The following is a 23,809-nucleotide window of genomic DNA, read 5'->3' as shown; positions in this document are numbered from 1 at the left end:
ACATTCTTTAGTGATTTTCTAGATCTGGGTCTCCATTTCCAGGTCACTGCCTAAGTGATACAAATGCAAGTTCTGTCTTGCCTTGGCATCAATCTAAGTCATTCACTAGTCTCACTTCTTGGAAGGAACAGACATTTCAGTGAAATGCCACTGTGGATAACACTGTTGAGCTGACTTGATTCAGTTTTACTACCTCGTTACTGTGAGTTGAAGCACATACACATAGATTAAGGAAAATAAGCAAAAGGAAAAAAGAGGTGTCTAAGAAACATCAGTTATTTTATTAAGTCTGCAGAGCCTGAATTTCTCTTATGTTTCCTTAGGAAAGATAAATAATAAATAGATACAGTGAAGTCTTTAATGTGTTTCAGCTGCCACTGCTGAATGGTTCAGAGTAGGATAATATAATTTGATTCACAAATAATATTCCTTGATCCTCTAAGTAAAATATAAAGCTAAAATATAGAGTATGTAAGCAAAACCCAAACTGGTCATTGTAACAAGTTCTTGACTATCTGAAGAAACAATATATTCTGGGGTCATATAATCTCTGACCAGCTCCAGAGATTTTATGGCTGTGTGAATTCCACAAAGTATATTCCACAGTAGCTCTGCTGCTGTGTTACAAATGTCTTTCCAGTAGCATTATTTAAACATCTTGGCTTTTTCTACACTAGCCCTATTTCTTACCCTCAGGACACTCTTAAAACATGATCCCATAACTGCAGTTTAATTGCCTGTGTTATAGGTAAAACAGGTTCATTGGAAAAATACGTCTGTCCTTATAAAAGAGCCCTGCAATTTTTTAGAGCTCCTTTTAAAGTAATCTGCCAACATGACTCATTTTGACAAAATTCTTGTCCTAAGTTTGCTAATATTAACACAGGTATTTGGGTTACTTCTCTATGTAGCTGTTGTCTCTGCAATATATGTGTCTCACCAAAGAGGGGGGGGGAAAGAACAAAAACGTAGCCATTTTCTGTTCATGGTAGCTTATGTGATAAAACTCCCTAGTAATATTATTGTTATCTGTCTATCCCATCTTCTTTGTACCTTTTCATTATACACTGTTGTGACTCCTGCTGTTGCATATAATACATAAATCATTGGATTAAATGCAGTAAAAAGTAACAGAAGAGTAACCATGGGACCCATATCTTCTGTGTCAGGCGTGTACATAATGATCAGGCAGCCTTTGCTCTCTCTTATCAGTTAATGTTTAAGAATTCTGTGACAATGTCTCAGCTTCACCAGTGGAGGAAGGAGTGCCTCCACCAAGAAAGCATCAACCCGAGAAGCAGTGGTATTTCTATGAGAGGATGGTTTGAATGCCTTCAGGCTGAACAAGAACTGGACTCAGGCCATTCTTCATTCTATGGTCAATAGTAACCACCCAGCTGCTGTAATAAGCAGCTCATCCTCTAGCTTTATTCTGAGTGCAGGGAATTCAGCTGTGGCTTTTTTTGCATTTTGGGAGGGTTGGGGTTTTTTTTGTTTGATTTTATTCATTTAACTTCTCTCCATAAATTTCTGGGCTGTGTCTTACAAATGGATAAAAACACATCCATGTTACTCAGAGCAGGACATCTAAGCCTCAGGAAAGTAGATTTTCCCCTGATATTTACTGTTTGATAATTTATGGATTTTAGGTTTGTGGCTGCAACAGTACACCACAGCCCATGTACCCTATTGGTGGACGAACTTCATTAATTAGAAAGTTAAGGCCACTAATACATTGTTTTACATCACAGTGTTAACTCATTCTATAAGAACCTAAAAATAAACTGAGCATTAAGAACTATTGAAATCACTCTTAATTATCTGTTTCTTGACAGAATATAATTGCATCAAAATACATTCCCTTCAGTCATAGCACACTGTAAAACACATAACTGCTGATAATACAAGCAGCATCTCATTTGCAAGGTACTTAGTCAAGAATTCCACACTGGTGATGCTTTCAAGCATGTTTCTGATTAATAGGATTTTGGTAGAATTGTAATGCAGATGGAACCTGGTAAAACTTCAGTTCTGAGAAAAGATTTAATTTACATTGTGAGTCCTGGTTTGATAATAGGACTCTATAACTAAAGCAGTATTGTGCACAGGCACACTTAAACCAATGTGAAAATATTTGTAAATATAGTTTATGTCTGGTTCTAAACTGTATATTATCCTTATGTATCCTTATGTTTCCAAGCTACATATATTATGTGTCCTACCTACAGACAAGATTCAATATCTCAACCTATTAACTGGACTAAGTTTAAAAGTTACAGTCACCCAAGAGTTTTAAGAAGAGCCACCATGCACTTTATATTCCAAGATCTCAGAATACTAGCCATAGCTGGACCGGGAGATGTATTTGTTTTAAGATATGTATAAATGTAACTTTTCTTGCAGGCTCTCTTAAGAAGCCCTTGTTTTCCTGCTCTAATATTCGTTGAATGTATTTAATTCCTATCTTACTCCTCCAGGTAGAGTATCGGGACATCCACACCGGAAGAGATCCCACCTTCCTCCTCAGTAAAGAATTCATGTCTACCACTGGCAAATGGGGATGGTGGAATAATGCCACTGGGATAATTTTTGTTTATGAAAGCCTGTTTTTATGGACTTTGCAGAGTAACTGAATGGTGTGACTGTGGAGGAAATCACACAAAGCTGAGGCTGTTCAGCTTGTTAATCACTTACCATGTTAGGTCTAAGCTTGTTATTAGACCAGAATCACTAAAACTTAAGTTACAGGTGTCTGAGGCACAGTAGCATCCCAGTGTAGCTACCTTGCTTTGTGCATTTGGCAAAGGAAAGTCTGAATTGTTTTTGATAACATTGTGAGGTATGCCTGCATGTAAATTTAAGACTCAAACTATAATTTTTGCATATTTTTGTAAGAGTTGTTTATATTGCAATACTTTCCTCACCATGAATAATGTGTCATGTCTATCCTGTATTGTGGTTTATGTCTTGATTGTGGATTATATCTGTATCTTAAGGGTTATCCCAATCTTACTTAAACCCTGAAAAGTTTGAAACATGGCATCACTGATGTAAGCATCATCTGCCAGTGAAAGTGTGACTTTCGTTTAAAATATAACACATTTTTAAAAGGAAAAAAATTGCATTTACATTTGATACTTTTAGTTAAGCAAATTTATACTTCTAATTAAGCAACTTTTTATAATTTTTTCAACTGAGGAATCTATCATGCTTTACTTTTATAATGAATAATACATATGAGGACTCAATATTTCTTTTCTGTCCAGAAGTCTTAATTTAAACACTTACCTTCAAAATTATTTCTTGAAAAGTGGTATGTTTCACTTTGTGATTCAGTTTCAGAAATGTATGTATTTGTTTAGTTCTAAAATCAAGGGTGTGTCAAGAGAGGAGCAGGGCTCTTCTTGGTGGTGCCAAGCAATAGGACAAGAGGCAACGGGCAGATATTGATACACAGAAAATTCCACCTGGATATGAGGAAGAACTGCTTCATTGTGCAGGTGACCAAGCACTGGAGCAGATTGTCCTGAGAGGGTGTGGAGTCTCCCTCACTGGAGATGTTCAAGAACCATGTGGACACAGTCCTGTGCCAGGTGCTTTGGGATGGCCCTGCTTGAGCAGGGAGCTTGGACCAGAGGAGCCCCTGTGGTCCCTTCCAACCTGAGCCACTCTGTGATTCTGTGATTATTCAGTTAATGCTGTTTCTTGGGCATTGTGCAGGTAACTCCTTTGAGTCAACTGTCAGTGGCACTTCATTCCTGTTTAGTATCCATGTTATGTCAAAATGAATAGCACTGTCAGACATCCATAACTCCATACTCCATTTCCTCCCATATATTTTTCTATCTGTAACCCAATAAATATATTTTTCATACTCTATATATATCAACAGTCCAACTAAATAAACAAGCAATAAAGATTTCTAGTTTTATTAAAAGTTTGAGCAGACACCATTTCACACAACACGGTGTCTTGATTTGCATTTCAGGAAATGCAGTGTCATCATAGGGGTATTCCTGCTTCCTTTTTCAGTTGATTTGCCACTGATTGTCACAAATTGTACTGTCTTTTTTTTTGCTATTGTTTTTATCCCTCTCCTCCAAACCTTTTGAAATAATGTGGTCTGAATTTTATGGAGTCTTCTCTGGTTTCAGGGATCTCATGATGTATAATAGTGTATTCAAAAGAATGTGATCGTGTGCCAGAATTTGTTGGTAATTCCCTCTTCAGGCTTTGATATGAGAAAATATGTCTGTTGTCCTCAATAAACAAAGTTAAATACAGTTAGAGTGGGAGTTTTGCTGTGCTAGCTGTGGTATGAATTGTTGGTAAAAATTACCGTGACTGCTGAAGAATTGATAGCATCTCTGTGAAGACGTTTTTCTTCCTGATGTTAGACCATAAGCAGAAGACTATTATTATTATTATTATTATTATTATTATTACTATTATTACTTCTAAGCCAAAATATTTTTTTCCCCACCAGGAATAGTAGAGGGAAAGCAGAAGCATGAAGATGAAATATAGAGGTGCTACTTTCCCATCTCACTAAACTTGGAATTGTTCACAATACCACAATGCTTATGGACTCTAGAAAGAAATCATATCAGAGAACATGACCGTAAAGGTTCCAGTTTAATAGGGTTTCCTTAATATGTGGACTACAGGGTTGTTTTGAGTGGTTGCAGAACAGAATAAAACCAGGCATGCAGACTTGAAATGAAGGAACTTTGTTATGAAAAGCATTCTTGTTCAGCTGTATTGCTTAGTCTTCTCTAGCCTGTGCACTGGGTAGCTGCCTTTCATCTAATGTTCAGTGAAACTGTGGATTGATTTATTAGCTTTATGTGTTCCCCTTCTGGAAGGGGATCCAGAGAACATTCTGTAACACCAGTAACTTAGTCAACAGTGACTCAGCAGAAGTTGTGACATGGTCGTTGTGAGAGTGACTGACGGGAACACATTTATCAACTTTCCTCTTTATGTATCCTTCCTCTCAAATTACTTAGCTCATTTGTGACACCATCACACTGGGAATCTGAATGTGGACTGAAGAAAACCCTGAAACAAAGAGTTAATCTTAGGATGCTGTGGCACTGCAATTATCAAAACATATAGTTCACACCTCTTTTATAAAAAACAGGAGACTACAATTTTAATTGCTCTGCTATCTTAACAAGTGCTGTGCTGAGATGGAGGGGAACAGCAGTCCTAAAGCTATACACATCTTTCTGTGCCATGCTGTCTCAGCAAAATTGTAAGGATACTCCAACATGCAGTATTATATTGCAAAGGTGGTCTTTATTTAAATGCCAGGGAGGAAAATCAGAAGTTTACATGTTCACATTTAAACACTGACTCCCCATTGGCAGCTTAACTGGGACACAGGCTAGTATATGCTCCTTCACTTGGAAGTTTGATGGGATATTCCTCTGTGGTGCAAAGCCTCTTCCTTAGTATCTTTAGGCTCTTTGGAAGAATGGCCAGCCCAGTAAATATGCAGAAACCTTGGTGTGTTTCTGCCATCAAGGCATATGATGCTTGAGAGCCTAGGAATGCCATGAGGTTTTGTGAGTCTGGTCAGGCTGCCCTCCTGGGCACGTGCTGATGGCCTGGTAAACTCCTCTGTATAGGTCATTCAGGATGGCTGAGGTTGCTCAGGATGGGGCTCAGGGATGGTGGCTATTACAAGCTCCAGTGTTTCCTGGTGTCCCTGGTGCAGAGGTGACTGACAGCTCCATGCCTGCATCCTGAAGGCGCTGCCAGGTTCTCCTTCTAGTCCTCAAAGGGGTTTGACTGCCTACAGCTGGGTGACCTTGGATCCAGCTGGTCAGTGAGGAATACCTGTGAGAGAACTGTGGGAAGTCTCCTGGGAGTTTCAAAAGACCCTTGATTTAAGAGCCGTGTCTAAGCCAAGGTCCTTGCCCTTGGTGTTTGCCTAATCTACTTTGCAGGAGTTCAGTCCTGTGCCTGTCTGATTCTGCCTTTGCCTTGATGATTTGACTTCCTTATGTGACGTGGACATCCCTCATCCCAATGGACTTGTCCAGTGATCACAGGACTGTTGTGTGAAGCTGGTTCCTGCCATCAGACCTGCTCTGCTGTTCTTCAGGTACTGTGGGACTGCACCCTCAGCAGTGAGGTCACTGCCCTGCGTTGCCCCTCCACTGCTGGCTTGCCTTCCCTTGTGGAGCAGGCCCCCCTTGCTGCTCCATGACAGCTTTAAGACCCTGACAGCATAGGGGGTCGAGAAGTTTGGCTGAAACCACCATAGTGCTTGGGTAGTGTCAAAACAATAGATATGGCCTGTGGGCTGAAAACAGCTGGAAAGACTGAAAATGGCTACAAACCAGCCCAATGTTTTATATCCCTACAGAATTAGGACTCTGCTTTCATTGCTTTCCTAGACCTTGCAGCTGACACTCAGACTTTTCTCACACATAGCCAGGCTGATGGGTACACTGTGTTTCAACTGTGCCCACCACAAATGCGAAGCTGGTTCAGAAAATGGAATATCAGGTGTTAAAGATTATGTTCTTGAGACTAATACTCAAAGAGCTTTCTGTTTTGTACTGCTTTTGGAGTCCTAGGCTGGTGATCAGGCATTAAGTTTAGCCTGCAGTTTTTACCTAAAAGTGTGGCACTGAGACCATACATGATGAGTTGAAGGGTTGTTTGTAAAAGTCAGGGGCAGCTGGCAGGGTATTCTGTCTGAATGCTCGCCAGACTAAATTTATTTATTCTTACTACAAAATTAAGGTCAAATATTTGGTTTTGCTTTCGCCAGCTGGGAAAAATACATCTTTATTTTATTAAAACCCCTTGACCTTACAGTCTGGAATATTTGTTCAGGTAAGGAATCCAAACCAGTTACTGACTCTGATGCTGTACTGGGTGCTGCTCATTGCCTGGGTGTCAGCTATGGTAGTGCGCAGCTTGAAATTCATTAACTTGTCTGAAATCGGAGTGCAGGCAGGACATCAGCTGTAGCAATTGCAACTGCTGTCTCCCATACCTCTGAAAACTACAAATACACAGGACCAAGCCTGACAGAGTTCAAGAAGGTCTTGGACAGTGCTCTCAGCCATGTGGTGTGACTCTTGGGAATGATGCTGGGCAGGGCCAGGGGTTGGACTTGATGATCCAACTGGGCATATTCTGTGATTCTGTGAAATAGGAAGATAGGCATTTCTTCATGGCAAAGAACTGTTCTGAGTGCAGAATTTCAGTCACACAGAGGTGTATTCAGCACTGGGTGCTCACGTTTGAGATAAAATGTTTATCTTGCCAATAAACATCACCAAAAGACTCTCCTCAGTGGTGATACTTGTACTACTGTTTACCATTCCTTCGGAGATTTGGTTTGGTGATCAGACACAAGCACAAACCTGAAAGTTACACAGGCCAGGGAAGCAAGGACAAGACAGACTGCAAGGGATGGGTGCATACAACCCATCAATTTAGTATTTTGAGGCTTTTGTCTTTCAATTGGTTCTTATTTTCTCAGTTACACATTAAATCACTTATCAAGTGACCTTTTATTAGTAGTGGTCACATAGATAAACAGGGATCTATTAATTGTTAATACAGTTAATCTAGGCATGATCATTATATTAATACATTGATATTTCAAATGTATCAAGCTTCTCTTTTTCATGCCAGAAGACAAAAGAAATACTAGGCACATAAACCGATCCTGAATATAAGCTCTCTGAAAATGCTTGATAGCTGCAGGCTTTTTAATAGAAAATAGTGTACCCTGTCTCAAAAATTAGGTAGCTGCAGCTGGGTTTTGGACTCATATTAAAGAGCAAAACTGTACTGTGAGAGCTGTTCTGATATCAGATGTGTTTCCTAAATATGCTTTAGGTGGCTTTAAAATTTGTTAATCAGTGAAAGGAATCATAATTTTCAGAGAAGTGATGAGAAACTTGCATGGTATTTACAGCATTTGGAAAATTTAGGTCAAGGTAACCATTCATGAGCTGCCTTTACCACATTCAGTTTTATTTTAGGCAAGAGGTTGTTTGTTAATAGCAGAAGACCAGCAGGCTCTGTATTTTCTGCCTGGTAATACTTTAATTTTCACTTGTGATCGGGATGCAGCTCATCTAAAAGGGATGTAAGCATATCATGTGCTGCCTTTTGATAATCATCTTTGTCCCATAATTTAATCATCCATCAGATCCTTCAGTCCTTCTGCTCTACATTGTACTGGAGGGTTTTCAATTCCAGTGAAGTTTATGGAGGTCTGAGGCAGGGTGCTGGTGACAAAGCTGAACCTCTTGTTATGTAACACACATATGAAAGATAACCACATTTAAACAGGGTGATAAGGCTGCCCCCAAATCTTCACCATCTTTGAGCAACTTGCAATACTCCTCTCTTTGACAAAGCCTTCATTTTGTAGGTGTGATTTAATTTCTACTTCACCTTTCCTATGCAGAGGGATTTCACAAAGGAGCAAATAGGAGAGTTTCAAACAAATCCACTAGGAAATTGCACTTCCAAACAGAAGAGAGAGAGCAGCTATAGAGCTGATGTACAATAGCACAGAGCATTTAAAGGTGGCCAGTGCATCTAGACCAAAACTTCTAGGTTTTAAAAACAAATCAGAAACCTTGAGGATATACTGGTTTGGAATACACTTAATACAGTTTTGTTTGTGTTTTTATTGACTACCTGCATATCTAGGCTCATCTTGTAACTGTGACACCAGTGCAAGTCTAGGCATTGATTGTAGTTTATGCTTTAATAAAGATTAAATTTTAATAATTTCCTGAAGTTCTTGAACAAAAGAAATACTAACCTGAAAATTCAGCCTTCTTTTGTTTTGAGGAGGGAATTCTTTTACTTCTTTGCATTGCTGGTTACTATATTAATTCTTGGGAACAAATAGTCCTGTAAGAAACTTTTGCTCCAAGCAAGTTAAAAAGTAGCATCAAAGAAAAAATATTAAGTGCTAACAGGAGTCAGTTTGCATGTCTTGACACTCCCTTGTTGGGAGCAGGAAAGAAATCCCAAATTTGTCACTGTGCATTTGTTTACACTAAGGTGTTATTGCTTAATCACTCCACCATCCCTCTCCCTCATAAACACCCCCATCTGCCTGTAGAAAGAGTCCAACTTAGCAAGGCTGATTGTTTATGATGTTAGAAATTAGTAAGGGAGGGGGGAGAGGAGAGGGCAAAAAAGGAAAAAAAAGAACTAAAGCTTTTCTTCTGTCCTTATGATGGAGGAGAGCAGTGTTTCAGGGGGTTGTCAACTGCTCTGTGCAATGCTCACTAGTAGCCACAGCTGGTGCCAGCTAGAGCATTTAGATTCTGAGAGGATGAGAGTCCAGCCTGCTGGAAGATAAGATGCCTCTTCGTGTGCTGGATATGATCTATCCAAAACAGTTGTGCTCTTAGGCTTGTGAAGGTAGCCCATGTGAAGTTTCTGTAAGATACTTTGTAGCATTTTTCATTTTATTAAAAGTTTTCTTACTCTATATGACTTCAGTAAAATCCCTGAACGGCCAGATGGAGCCCTGAATTTTATTTTTTTTTTTCTGAATTTTGTTGTTTTTAAATGGGGATTACCAGAACAGAAGTTTAAAGATAATTTTACAGAAGAAAATTAAGCAGATATGAGGCCAGGGTAGCTTGAAAAACTAAAAATTAAAGGCTATGCTTTGTCTTAGCTTGTGCAACTCACTTCATATGAACTGCACCCTTTTAGATGTGTTAGGCTAAGAGTGCTGAGAAATTAGCCCAGGCCTTCTGACTTCTGGTAGTTTCTCTGACTGCTGGACTACAAACTGGCATGACAGATTGCATCCAGCACAGTAGGCTGCAGAAAGTGGTTAATGGAAAATAGACTGCTTTGATGTTCACTTCTGGTGGGCTGATCCTCTGGTTTAAAGGCTAAACATCTATTGTCCCCAGTAGGAGTTTTCTTTATGAAAGAACTTTCACAAAATCTGTAATTTCCATTTTGTTTTCTGAGACTGGTTTGTTCTATTTCTACATTCAGTAGCCAGCAAATATTTTCGAGAGTGATTTGTAATTTTTGGGTCTCTAACTTCAGAGGCCACAGACATGGCTTTATTTCTCAGAAATAAACTAAGCATCTGTCCTCTTCTGCAAAAGCAGATGTTTCCAAGATATTTCCCCAGAGCACCAGAAATGAAGGCACCTAAACACACTGCCTACTTTGCTGGAAAATGGGGCTAAGCACTGCGGAGATGCACCTTAGAAAACAGGCTCGGGTAGAATTAAAATGGGGGGGGAGGGTGAGGAGAGTGAGAGCAAATACAGTAACAGCCTATGATTAGAAATCTGAACAATGACACGAGTTCTGTTTAATTCCTAACTGCTTAAAAGCAGGCCTGGGGAAATGCTCTGCTTAGAAATGTCATGGAAAGTGCAGCTGGTCCATAGGCTTTATCTTGAAAAGCAAAGGATCTTTCCCATTTTGCAGTAACACTGCCATTTACTGGGCCATACCACTAGCAATTTGCAACAATGGGAGGGAAAAAAGCTGCCATTTGACCTAGAATGCAATTTTCAACTAATTAATAAAGTGACCATTAGTGCCCGAGGGGATAATAACAGGAATAAGAACAAATTACTGTGGGGTGCAAAGGAGGCTTGGGCATTGTATTGCAAATTTCTTATGGCACTATTCTCCTCCCCCCCCCCCCCCCCCCCCAACAACTAATACTTTTAAAGTGCCCCCACTCAACACTTGCTCCTTGTAGGACCCTTGCAAACCACATAAGAATTAGCCCTTCAAAGATGAATCAGGATCTAATTGTTGTTAACAAAGTGCCACCTGGAGAGAAATGTTACAATATACCTTCATTACAAAGCATTCAGTCTCTCTCCCGCTCACAAGTCCTGGCTACAGTACAGACAAAAAGAAGCAGTTGCTAGCATTAAGATCAGGCACCTGCAATTGCTTGTGAGACACTGCCAGTCCCTGCACAAATATGCTCCTGACATTGCATGAGCCTTGTTAGAACTGCTCTGTTTATGCTGCTTCAGAGCAAGTTTGGCTGGGATCTCTCTATTTGCAGCTCTCCAACCTGTCACTGGGGCCCTCATATTGGTGGGGGTGTCAGGAGAAGAAGCTGCACCATTTCCCCTGCTTCTTCAGGATATGCTCTAGCACACGCTCTCAGTAGGAACTCTTCTGTATTTCATGTATTGACAGTACCCCGGGTTCATTTTTCTGCCTGAATGGGATTTTACTTGTGGGTGTAGCACATCCACTGCAGGTCCTGCCTGTGGTCACACTTCGCAGCCTCAGTGGTTAGAACTGAAGACAAGACCCACCAGTGTCTGTCACGTTTGTGGCTGTGTGTCCGCAGAAGTCAAAGCCAAATGGCATTACCCTCGTCTCTTCTGAAAAACCCTGTGGACTGTTTTATAGCAGATTGAAAACTACTGTCCACAGGCTTGCTTTGCTCATGCCTTGTTGACAGAGTCAGGGAGTTGGGAGCTAACACCCCCCCCCCCCAAGACTAGTTTTTTTTAGTTTTTGACCAGTTAATCCGTCTCTTGTGGCCAGCACGGAGAAGGGACAGACACTGGTAGCTGGAAGCAGGTGAGGGAACACAGAATCTCCCCTTCCTTTTAGGAGAAGGACTTCTCCACCTTAAGGTGAAACCAGTCTTGCTTCCCAAAAGCATTTAGTAAAATTTGTTCGGTTTTTCTTTTTAAGCAGTGGGAGATATAAGAACCATAGAACAGCCCAGGTTTGAAGGGCCTTGTAAAATCACCTGACCCAACCTTCCATGGAAGAAGGAGCCCAGATGAGATTATTTAGCACCCTGTCTGATCACATCTTGAAAACCTCCACTGATGAGGACCCTACCACATCCCTGCAGAGGTTGTTTTGGTGAATGATTGTTCTCATTGTAAGGAATTTATTAACTATATTGTAAATATAGTGATTTATTTACTACAAACTGTGATTTTTGTGATACTGTGATTTATTTACTATAAATCTTTCCTGATGCAACTTGTACCCCTTGGCCCCTGTCTTCTTATTTCAGTAAACATGAATATCCTGCTCATTCTGAGGATCAGGAAGTTGGAGAGTGAAGGAGAGGTGGAAGCAATCTCCCCTCTTTCTGTTTCTTGCTCAGATTACCCATCTGCTTACCCATCAAATTATCTATGCTGCTTCAGAGAACCGAGGGAATCACTAGAAGGGAATGTTCAGTTATCTTGGCCAGGTTAATTCATTAACTGATGGATGTGGAGGTAGGAACTTCTGGAGATCTAAGCAATGTTAACATCCTTTGACTGCTGGTTTTCCTAGAAAAACTATCTCTGCCCAGAAATAGCACACTCGGCCTGTTTTGTTGGATAAATAATCCAAATGCCTCACTTGCCTCATATTTTGGAACATATGTAGTGCAAATAGAGATACAGAATTTTTTTTTAAATCACAGAAAACACATTATATGAAACCAGACCAATCCTTCTGGATCGCGAAAAACTTGATTTGTTAAATACCATTCCAAAGGTTCTTAACTGGCAGACACTGGCTGTATGTGCTCACCATGCAGCTGTTTTGTAAACAGTCAGCATTATTGCTGCAGTTAAAATATGTGCTTTGGATTTTTCATTTTGACTTTGGCTATCTCCAACTTCCACTTAAGAAGACCACTCACCATAAAGGTTCTGCACTGCTTTTAACATCAGTGAAGATGTGCTAGAGGGATACATGGTGATGACTGAAATAAAGTCTTTGGTATAGCTGGGACAGTGAGACTGCACCAAACTAGTAAGTATGTACCAGCTTTGCTTGTACCTGCAGTGGAGGAAAGGAACAAAGCACCCCCAATGACTGCAACACCAATCCCCAAACAGCACTAAAAGAGGTGGACTTCCAAGAGCACAGTCCCAGACTTGCAGATTGCCTTTTTGATACTGAAAGTCACTGATGGCATAAAGCATAATGCAGTCCAGAGCATAAAATGAGCATCTCTCAGCAGCTTGGCATTCTTGTGCTTCACATTTATCAAAAATGGCTCAGCTACTCAGTCTTCTCAGGTTAAAAGTGTTCTTTAGTGGCTTTGCTAGAGTTGCAGTGCTTGCCTCTGGCAGTTAGCAACAATGCAGTGATCTGCAGTTTGTGTGTGTCTGTACACTCACTGACACACATGCTGGTTCATTAGGGAGTTCTCACTGACCACATGTGTTCAGAGTTGATGAGTATCTAATTTGTTCTGCTGTAAGAGGATTCTGTCTAATCATTAGGATGGGGGTCAGAGCTAGGAAACCTGATTGATTCCCCTGCACCTTCATAGATCTGTCATTTACTAACTCTGTGATCTTGCTCAAGAAATACCTGATCCTTGTGACACTCATTGTCATCGGCTGGAGTACAGATCCATCTTTAGAAGTTACTAGGAAGCTGAGAGACATGGGAAGTGACTGGTGCAGTGCGTGGCCACTAAATGTGTGGTGCATTGCCTCAATAATTCTGTATTGCTGAGGCCAGATATGGAACTGTGCAAAACTAGGAGCCACTTGAAAATATCAGCAGATGACTCCCTGTGCAGCTGTTTGCTAAAGACCTGTATTCAGCTCCCAGAGACATTGTAGTTTGAAGGAGGGCAGGAGATCCTTGCATGAATTGGGCTGAGCATCTGGGTAGAGCCCCAGAGAAGAAACTGTGAATAAACAGGAGGATGCACAGGGGGTTATCCAGGCTGCAAATCTCTCATCAAATTCATGCTCTCCAAAGAAAGGCACAAGGAACAGAGATGGAAGCATTTGCCATTCCCAAAACAGCTTGGCAGTCCCCCAGGACTGCAGACAGGCTTCGCTGAAGGGTCTGTTCTTCTGCTGACACAAGAGATGGATGTACATACAAGTCCCATTAGCATTGAAGGGAGGTGCCTGCTAAACTTTCCCACACGCTGATGGAGGAAAAGGCTTCTAAAGGTATCTCACAAGGTAACAGAAGGCTGTGGCTGCACATGCTGCCTCTCTTTAATATCTGCCTGTGCTACAGCTGTACACTTAGATCATTTGGGTGTATCTACTTGACATCTTGCTGCCTGTCACAAAGAGGCACTTTGGAGCCATGCAGCACGCCTGCCCATTATCCTCAGTGCAAGTCTATAAATATACAACTTGTGTGCAAGCTGTTTGTACACTGATACTCTGGGTCCTAGATCGATCTCTTGTTGATTCCAAAGACTACAGTCTTCTTTGAATCCTGTTTTTATTGAGTGGTCGTCAGCAGGAGTAGATGTTTTATTTTATTTTTTTTTCCTTTAGTGGTTGTTTTTCTGTCTTTTGTAGCAAGCATTAAAGTTTATTTCGGGCTGAGGAAAGTTATGACCTTTGTGACAATGTGTTGTGGAGTTTTATTTAATCCTGTGGGGTATTTGGGTGCATTTTGTTGGGGAAGGGATGGAAGGAGTAAAAGAAAAAGCTGTAGAAATAGTGGAACTGGAGATCTAGACTCCTAGAAGGTGGCAATCTGTTAATTAGTGTTCTTGGGAAAACCTGTCTGTGATGAAAATAAAGCCCCATCGTTAAAACCCAGTGCATTTTCCTTTTCAGCCCCTGAATGTTGTTAACAATGTTGCACTCTGGTTAAGTAAAACTCTAAAACTGCAGTGAAGTGTTAGTAATCGGTTCCTGAGCAGATTCCCTAATGCTATTCACTTTTCCCTGCTAATCTTCCTGTGTGAGTTATAACAATGCAGCACCAAATGAGAAGGAAATGTCAGGTTATGTTTCAGGGCCAGCCTCCTGCCCACCCTCCATCTGTGCTGATGTCAGTGCTTATTGGAACATATGCTGCCTGTTGCTCACTGACCATCTGTTAGCTGAGCTGATGAAGTGTTCCCGTTGCTGGGACAACCCGGCCCTTGATTGCCAGTGGCACCGCAAACAATTTCTGCTCAGGTTTCACTTTTATCTGTGCTCTGGAATGGCAGCTCCGCCATGGCAGGGGTTACCCCATCCCTGCATTTTCCCTCGGCCTGGGCGGGGAGCGCAGTCAAAATTCAGGATGCGAGTTTTGGGGCAAACTACTGAAAGGTTGCAGCAGGGCTAATGTGCCTGTGAATTAACTGCTGGCATTACAGCTGGGACCCAGGGCCAGGCACGCTTTTTCCCCACGCCAGGCAGTGGGAGCCCAGGGTCGAGGGAGCATGTCTGGTAGTGGTTAAAAAGTTTTTGTGATGAGATTGTGACTGGCATCATGCAGAAACACCCATAGCCCTGGAGACATGCAAGGCTACAGAGGGATTTTTTGGAGAAAAGCAAAAGGCAAGGGATGGGATATTTTTCCCCAGGTTAAGAGTCACTTGTTCTGAGACTTCAGCATGCTGTAGTTGTGCCTGACAGCCACGGATCTTTTGGACATAACCGAATCCAAATGTAACATTTTTTTTTTTTAATGGTGTGGGCCTCAGTTTAAGCCATAGCAGCGATAAAACCATTTTCCCACACATGGCCTTTTAGCAGCTCTGTCTGGTGAGCTTTCCCCCTCTCTTAAAAATGTCTACAAACATTAATCAATCCTCATGACAAGCCTGTGGGGCTGGCAGGTGGCATTCCCACTTTACAGAGGGAGAAGCGAGTGTGAGAGCTGGCACGAGACGTGCGGCATCCCCCCTCCCCACCTCGCCTGCTGAGATCACTAGAGCAGATTGCCCTTCATTACCCCCAGCTCTGCCATGGTGCCAAGAGGAGCTGCATTCCAGACACCAGGGCTGAGAACACTCTGTCCTGCACTTCCTTCCATCTCATATGTGAAGGGGATAGAGCAGCACCTGATGAATGAATGCTGTTGGTGAGGCTGACTGCGATAGGTAGGGTGAGATGTGACAGCTGTTAGGATACAGAAAGTCTGGACGCTTGGGAAAGTTAAACGCTCTGAAGTTGTGAAATGTCTCAGTCTTTCACCTTCTGTGTTGGTATTCCTCAGTGTTTTCTTCACTGACCCTGGGGTACTGGTTACTGGTTCCTATCCCATCATCCTTCTATTACTGTCACTTCCCTTACCCCCCCAGCCTTGCCTCTTTCAAGTTTTCTGAAAATCTTTCCTCAGAAAAGAAAAATCTTTTCTTGTATTGTCCCTTTGCAGTCCCTTGCTTGCGAAAGCAGACTTTTAATCTATCTTTTCTGTTTCCTACCTCAATCCAGTTGTTCCTGTATCATGGCCTACCAGCTCCCCTTACTTACACGCTTACCTGCTTCTAAAATCTCCTTTTCTTCTGTTCCTAGCACATAAATCTTCTTCCCATTTTTGTCAGGTATTTATACCATCTTTTTGTAAGGCTAAGTTGTAAGTTTTTCAGAAAAAGCTCTTTATTTTTCATCCTATGCATCAATTATTGTTTTAATTAGATGACTGAATAGTACAATAATGTTGTGCGCTCAGAGACTACATGATGCGTGGTAGAGCTGGATAAGATATTATCCATTCTGACGTAATGCTAGGTGTTAATAATAATGTACAATTTCAGCAAATGTTGCTATTTCGGGACCTTCTGGCAGAGCAGGCTGGTTTTACTCACCCCAGGGACAAGCACATGAGCAAATCACCACAAAGCCAGCAAGGGTGGGGATTCGCATTGCCTCATCTGCTTTGTGGTGAGTGCCTGAGTGTTGGGTCTTATTCTGTGGCACGTGGGGTAGTGCCCTGTGCTTGTGACAAGCTGCATGCCGGGTCTCTTACCTTGCCCTTTTTAGTGATTATGATAAAAGCATTTATCTGCATCTTATCACAATTACCACAATGGAGCCTGAACACTCTAAATTCAAACCCTCTCTTGTGGCAACTTTTTTTGTGCCAGTCTGCTTTTAAATCCACTTTGGTGTCCTTGTTTGTTGAATGGTGCAAATGTGCAAGCATGTAGATGAAAATTGGGCCAATCTTTTCTCCTCTCCAAGAATGCCATAGAGCTTGAGAGTTTTGGTATCTTTACAGACTGAGAGAACTCTGCATTTTGAGTCAAAACAAGCAGAATTTAACACTTTGTTTCATGATTTGACAGCTTGATTTTCCCTCAGTCCAAAAATGTGAAAGAAATCTGATATCGTAAGCCACTGTAGGTCCAGCCCCCAGCAGGATTTGTAGTTCCCACCTGAAAGGGGTGTTTTTGCCCAGGGCAGGACTGCACATTCTGTGCAGTTTTTAGGCCTAGATTAAACAGTGGCACTGCTTTCTGCACATGCTGAGAAGATAGATTGTGCTGTGATTAACTGAGTGCTACTTGAACAGTGAGAATGGTCAATTAAAGAGCTTTGAAGCCCTGAGATGCTACCAGCATGGTGACATGAGGCACATACATATAATTTACCCGAAATGGGTAATGTTTGTGTATTTCTGGGGAAGTGTAGGGGCCAAGGGTCATGTTGAAACTCTGGACAGTGATTCCCTTGCTGCTGTCATGGGCAGCTATGGAATGATTACTGTCCTCCTCTTGAGCAGTGCCAGACGTCCCTGGTGCTGTGCCTGTTTACAGCACTGGAAGGCAAATTGTAGACATCTCACTGGAAGCACAGGTGCAGGGGTCTGAAAAAAAGAAAAGAAAGCAGAGAGGTGGTCACAAATTGCCTGTCTGATGTTGCTTAGGCAGGTGTGTCAGAGCCAGTTACAGAAGCGCTGCTGGGCTGCCAGGGAAGTTCATCAGCTGGGCAATGTTTATTGACACCATTAGAGAAACACTGATTTTTTCAAGCCAAGAACCTGATCTCTGCTGTGACTGGAGTGTCAAGCACACAGAGTTCTGCTTAATCACAGCTTTAACACATTTCTTGAATCTGGATGTCTGGATCCTGTAAAACAATAAATGCTTGCATGTCTGTGCTCTGAGGTTGGCAGTGAGGAGCTGTTGTGTGTGTTTTTATGAAAATATCTCATCCTCACCCCAGTGCTGGGGCGGGCTGCCACTGATACCAGTCATGCAAGGATTTGTCCTGAGCTTCCCGGGCTCTGGAGATCACTCTCTGCACAAATTAATTAAAAGATGCCTTAGGTAGGTGTCCAGCCGGCACAGAAGGAACCCAGCTCCGTTACTAGCCTGCAATCCCCAGTTTTCCAGCTGTCACTATGTAATACGGTCTCCCCCTCACGTAATTCCTTCCTGTAGTCCAATAGAAGTCCTTTAAAGAAGAAAAAAAAAAAAAAAAAAGAAAGAAAGAGGAACAACAAGCAAGTAATCCTGTCATACGATCTGCCCCAGTAGTTTGGGGCCTGTTTCTCTTTCAGGGGCTGTGAGCATGCTTTGAGGTGCACAATAGAGATGCCTTCTCCATTGACTGGGGAGCTCAATGAGCCAAACCGGGCAGCGGCCCCGGGAACAGCAGCAGCAGCAGCAGTGGTGCAGCGCAGCAAAGGGCCCAACTGTTCACTGATTTAACACTCTGCCAGCTGCAGTCCCTGAGCTCCGAGAGGAGCGGCGGGCCTTTGAATATTACCTTTCAGCCAATTAGACATATGTCACTTCATAAACCCTCTCGTGTGCGCTCCCGTCGAGGGGAGGATGTGCTGGGGACAAGGAGGGAGCTGCGGTACCTGCCGCCCTCCCTCGAGGAGGAATTTCTAGTTCTTCCTGGTATTATTTTTGGCAGTGAATGTGTATGCAGACATCAAGAGGACTGCAGGTGCTGGGCGCAGAACCTAACAATTAATCAATTTCACCAAAAAGAACGCCTGTAAAGTTGTTGGTAGTGATCTGCAGCCCAGGGAGAGCGCTGGGAGCAGGGCTTTGTCCAAAGGAGGGGCAGCAGCAGCCGCGGTACCACCGAGTCTGCAGGGGTGGGAGTGAGTACACGGGGCATGAATGTCATGGAGGATTTTTCTCAGAATCGGTGTGGAAGGATAAAGCGTAGGGAAAAGTGTTGATCTAGGTCAAAGAAGAGATTTTTTACACTTTCAGATTGATTGAATATTTTTGTTACCGTAAGGCTGAAATCCTTATTTCAGTCATGTCAGTTTCTTTATGTTCCTTATATTAAAGCACTCAAAAATGCAATATTAAAAGGCGTATTAATTCATGATAAAATACGGCAGATTGTGGTAAGTTTTTAAAATAAAATATTTATTAAAACGTGTTTAAAATAATTTGGTAACAAAAGCCAATTTACTTTAATAATGCGTGAATTGAAGCTAAGAAGTTATGACAAAATTAATACAATTAAAAGTATAAGGATTTTCTCTTCATAGCAATGTAAAAATCAAAGCATCCTGGAGACGGGGGCTCTAATGGACAGAAAGACATTTACTTTAAAATCCTGACCTGAAGCTTTCAAGCTGTCACTCATTGCTGACACGGTTGGTGAACAGAAATGTTAGTGAGCCAGAGCCGTGTGAATAATGCTTGTTTTTCCCACTGAAGATGAGAGATCTTCATGGGGCTTGCACACTATCAGAGTTCAACAAGAAACTGTGTGTAGCATTCAAGAAAAGAGGGAAATGGGGGGTGGTTTTGTTTCCATAACTTGGAGGAGAAGTGCTCAAGCTAAGCTAGACTGGTCACTGAAAGAGTGTGAGCAATTTATTCAGCTTTGGCTTTTGGTTTTTTGGTTTTCTTCCTCAGTCTCTTCAATCATCATCACAGTAGGATGTTTTAAACTTTCAGTGCTCAGTAATCAAGCAGTAGTGATTGTTAAGGGCAATGAGACAAAGTGGGTTTTGGGGTGATCCAAATGTGCAGGAGTAGTCTTCAGGTATTCAGTCCTTTTCACATATGAAGAAAGCCTTGAGCTTAGTTTTTTTTGTTTTTTTTAAAGAAGCTTTCTTTTCCAAAAAACTCTTCCCTTGCAGTGTTTTGACCAGCTTCAGGCGGTGATGACAGGATTATGGAGTGGTATTATATAAGCTGGAATGAGAAGCTATTTGGAAGATCTCAGGATGGTAGTCAGACAAATAATTTAAGATGGCATAAGTTGTCAGTATTGATAAAAGGAGTAGATCCACACTTCCTCTGCTTCCGACTGCTTGTTGTCACCCTGTGCTATTCTCTTCCTTTCACAGTGCTTTTACTAGCTTAATGGGGAACTGGAGTAGATTCAGCTGGAGCTGGGAGAGGACAAGGGTGTACCTGAATCTGCTGTCCCCAGTCTGATTAATTGCATGAACACAAGCCTATGTTTCAGTAGGCAGGACAAGGTACCACCAGGATGGACAGTGAGAGCCAGGACATGGAGAGAGCAGGGCCACTTTTTCCCTGTGTTAGCACTATCTTATTGCCTCCACTGAAGTTTATTTAATTTCCACTAAACAAGGACAGTTTCCCATTCTTTCAAGAGAAGAGAGTTGAGGAGATCTCACGAGGTGTCTTGTCCAACCAACAGCTGGTGAGCCAAGGTCAGGCATCCCTCTTGTTTATGGCTCCTGTGGCCAAAATTTTTCTGAAGCTTCTTACAGGTGTTGCTACCTCTAGACTTTGTATAGATGTGCAGGCTTCCTCAGTGAGGTAGCTCAGAGCTGCTAAGTATGTTTTTGTTGACAACCTTCCCTTTATCAGAGTATCAGAGTATCAGAGTTCTTGGGCAAAAAATAAAGAGACTCTGAACGCAAGTAAGGAACTGATAATTTTAAATATAACATGATAAACAACATTGTATCTTCCCCCTGTGGAATCATGTCAGATATTTGCTTCACAGGTCTTGTATAACATGATTATTCTCTTTTTAATCTTTCTCTACCAAATCTCCACTGAAGTGATCTCGCAAACTGTTCCTTTCAGTCTTTTATTTGGTAGAGCTTGGAACTTGCATATCTCTGTGCATTTGAATCCATTACTAATGCATAAGCATTCATCAGTTTGGCAGGAATGGACAATACACATCTGTAATTCATAAGCTTCAAGACAGTTTTTGGTGGTGATGATTCAGGCATCCACTGAATGTCCAAATTCCCTTTGGCATCAGTTGTCCAGCCATAACTTGCTGGATCCAGCAGAGTGGGTTCACATTGCAGGAATCATCTCCAAATGCCTGCTTAATAGTTTGCATGCAGTTCATGCTGGAATAAGCAATCTTTGCATGGGGGAAGCTGGCTGGAGTCAATTTCATCCCTTTTGGCAGAGAAGGATTGATAATGGCATCAGTTGTTGCACTTTTAGGGACAAACAGATGGCATGTGAATTCTTGTAATTTCTGAAAGAAGCCTCATGAAAGCTCCCAGGGTTGTCCAAGCCCTGAGAAGTTATATTGATAATGACATTTTCTTTGCATGAGTTCTAGGGCTCCCAGTTTTCCTTTGTCTGAAAAAAACAGCAACAGCATTGCATCCCCAGAAGACATGCAGGCCAATCAGTGCCCTGCATGCATCAGTCCCAGGGGAGCATGCTATTATATTTCTGTCAGTGACTGATGCTTTGTGGCTGTTTTCTGACTTTCTCATGCATTAGCCAAGATCTATAATTCTGCTGGGTTGTGCCCATTGTTTGAGCGTGCAGCACAACACGCATCTTCCTTCTCTGAGAAGTCCTGTGTTCTTGTGGTGGTGTCTGACTAGGAAGAAAGAGAGGATCACAGTGGAATTGAGATGTACTTCACCGTTGTGATTTACACACGCACGCACACGCACGCACACACACCATATTTAATGAAAGAATTTCATGAGGTTTGACTTTCTGATGGAAGGAAAAACCCATCTCTATCTTGGATTTCATGTCCTGCAGTTGTGTCCTTGAAATATTTGCTGGTAGCGGATCCTCTTGGATTTCTCAGTACCTTTTGTTGTTATTGTCTGGTAAATGCTTAACAATGTTTTAACTTCATGACTTTCTGTACCTTTGTATAGTTCAAATGAGCAGAGATGCCTTGTTAACACCACTCAGCCTTTGGACAAGTCTTTGTTAATAGCACAGACAGATGGGATAGTGATGGTTTCAGGAGGGCTTTGGTGGATTGCTGTTTTTTCCCCCCATCTGACTAAATAAACTAAGTCTTAGTCAAAGAGGTTTATCTGTTGCTCTGTTCTTGCTGATGGGCTTAAGTCTTCCTTCTATCCTGTTAGTATTGTATGAAGAAGCCATGTGTGTTCGACTTAATTCAGTTCTGAGGACTGAAAAGACCACAGCTCACTCTCACTGCGTACTTTGATGTCTGCTGTCCTCTGTAGAACTGCTCTACACAGCACCACTTGGAGGCCTATTGATTTTTACTTGGTTGCTTTCAGCTCTGTGTTCAGCACTAAATTATCTTTGGCAAGCATATCCATCAACAAGTTGTCTGGATACGTGATTTGTTTTTCCTTTGTCACTCTGGCTGATACATACCTAGTGTCTCCTTCCAACCTGGTCTTTTGGGGTCCAAAGGTTTTTTTCTCAGCGGAACTATTATTTATTGGTTTCTATTTTTTCTCTTTCAACAGAATCACTCTTGCTTTGAGATGAAAGCTATCATATCTGGATTGACAAAGGCATTTCATGAAAAATGCAAAGGTAGCCTGGCATGCAAAAGGGTTTTCCCCTGTGAAGTATTCAAAATTTGGATTATCCTTTTGATATTTTTCAGTGCTGGTTTTTTGGTTGTCTTTGCTAGAAAGTAGAATAGCAACACCACCAGAAATTAGTGAACACTTGCAGCCACAGTTTCTCTTTTGAAAATGGCAAGGACCCTGGTTCTTTGCAATGTTCCTTGTGCCTGATGTATTACACCTTACAGGCAATTGCTACTCCTCTGTCTTCTCAAGTATTTCAGGTGGGGGAAGTGTTTTGGGGGGCTGTGGGTTTTAAGTTTTGTGCTTCTTTTCTTTTTGAAGACAAATTCATACTACTTGCATCCTGGATTTTTCTTTTTCTAGAACTGTCTCTTTGTGCAGCAGTTGCTGCTTTAACCCTTTGACTCAATGATACCCCAAAAGATCTATTTTTGGCCATTTTTATTCATACTTTTCATAATCTTGAATATGTTATGCCTCACTTTTGTTCAAGCCTCAGGCAGCATCCTGAAACAGAATCAGTTGAAGATTTAGGCAGCTTTCAGGAGAGTATTTTCAAATGAACAGTTAAATGTGACTTTAGCTTAGAGCTTGGCATTTCAAAATTGTGTGAAGTGTTTGGACACTCACACACTTTCTTTGTTGTTTCAGAGATGTTGACTACTGTTCTCTCCACTGCTTACTTTCACTGATGTAACAAATTTGCAATAAAAGACGTGTACAGGAGCCAGCAGCAAAGTTTGCCATCATGTGAAATAAACAGAATGGGCACATGTATAATGGAAACTGATATCGTGGCATTCAGTTTTCATTTATTTGGTTACCATCTTGAAAAATCTAACCAGATTGACAGCAGTAATTTTTCACCAAATTGCTAAAACACATAGATAAGTTCTGTAACAGCCAAACCAAAGATATTATGAAAAGTCTGATGATTAATATAAAAATAGAATATAATAAATCCATCCTAACTCAAAATTTGGCCCTTTGAATTATACCACTTAATTACCATTGTCATTGATTAAGAAGAAAAGTGCTCCATTTCCATCTCAGAGAACACACAAACAGGAATAGGAGGAGGAATACAGATATTCTTTTCACAATCCCTGACCTCCCCTAATCACAGAGAGTGCATGAAATTTTAGCATAAAGGCAGAATTTAACAGCTTCAGTAGGATAAAATAGCAAAATAATGCAAAGATGGATTTCCATCAGAACAAATTTCTTTCATTCAAATCTTTGCTTTATTCAATTCACATAAATTTCTGATATTGCTATTATTTTTCTTCCTCCCCTTTAGAACCAGATAGAGAACACCCCTGCTACTGGATTTTCATGTACATAGTCTTGAAAACTGAAACATTTCCATTCATTCTTTACTGTCTCTATA

General features: G+C 41.5%; 1 protein-coding gene across 1 annotated transcript in view; it reads left to right on the top strand.

Moving 5' to 3' along the window:
- Positions 1–4,277, top strand: part of FAM120B (family with sequence similarity 120 member B) — a 48,482-nt gene extending 44,205 nt beyond the window's left edge. Inside the window, exon 10 of the mRNA XM_062490196.1 lies at positions 2,478–4,277. Coding sequence (XP_062346180.1) covers positions 2,478–2,530 — 53 coding nt within the window. The 3' untranslated portion in view covers positions 2,531–4,277. The remainder of the gene's footprint in view (positions 1–2,477) is intronic.
- Positions 4,278–23,809: the final 19,532 nt, after the last annotated feature.

Source organism: Cinclus cinclus, chromosome 3, assembly GCF_963662255.1.
Source record: "Cinclus cinclus chromosome 3, bCinCin1.1, whole genome shotgun sequence".
NCBI lineage: Eukaryota > Metazoa > Chordata > Aves > Passeriformes > Cinclidae > Cinclus > Cinclus cinclus.
The sequence above is the reverse complement of the archived record's forward strand: the minus strand, read 5'-3'. Positions and strand labels throughout refer to the sequence as shown.